General features: G+C 25.2%; 1 protein-coding gene across 1 annotated transcript in view; it reads left to right on the top strand.

The window, feature by feature from the left end:
- EMH_0096430 (uncharacterized protein) overlaps window positions 1-49 on the top strand; it is a gene marked incomplete at both ends in the record, with an annotated part of 1270 nt that extends 1221 nt beyond the window's left edge. Inside the window, one exon of the mRNA XM_013502395.1 lies at window positions 10-49. Within this exon, the coding sequence (XP_013357849.1) occupies window positions 10-49 (40 nt within the window). The remainder of the gene's footprint in view (window positions 1-9) is intronic.
- Between the last annotated feature and the right edge of the window lie 253 nt (window positions 50-302).

Here is a 302-nt window from a genome sequence, read left to right as displayed (position 1 = left end):
TGCTAGCAGCAAGATGGAGACAGAGCATGGAGAGAGCCAGAACACCTAAACCACTTTCTCTATTCTGATTGTTTTTTCTTTTTTTTTCTCTTTCTCTTTTTATTGTTTTTTCTTTTTTTTCTTTTTTCTCTTTCTCTCTTTTTATTGTTTTTTCTCTCTTTTTTTCTTCTCTTTATTCTTTTTTTTTCTTTCTTTCTTTGTTTATTCGTAAAAGCAAAAAAAAAGAAACAAAACCAACACAGATACACCGGGTCATATATATAATATATATATATATATATATATATATATATATATATATA

The sequence above is a fragment of the Eimeria mitis genome, genomic scaffold, assembly GCF_000499745.2.
Source record: "Eimeria mitis Houghton genomic scaffold, Emh_scaff9058, whole genome shotgun sequence".
Classification (NCBI taxonomy): Eukaryota; Apicomplexa; class Conoidasida; order Eucoccidiorida; family Eimeriidae; genus Eimeria; species Eimeria mitis.
The sequence above is the reverse complement of the archived record's forward strand: the minus strand, read 5'-3'. Positions and strand labels throughout refer to the sequence as shown.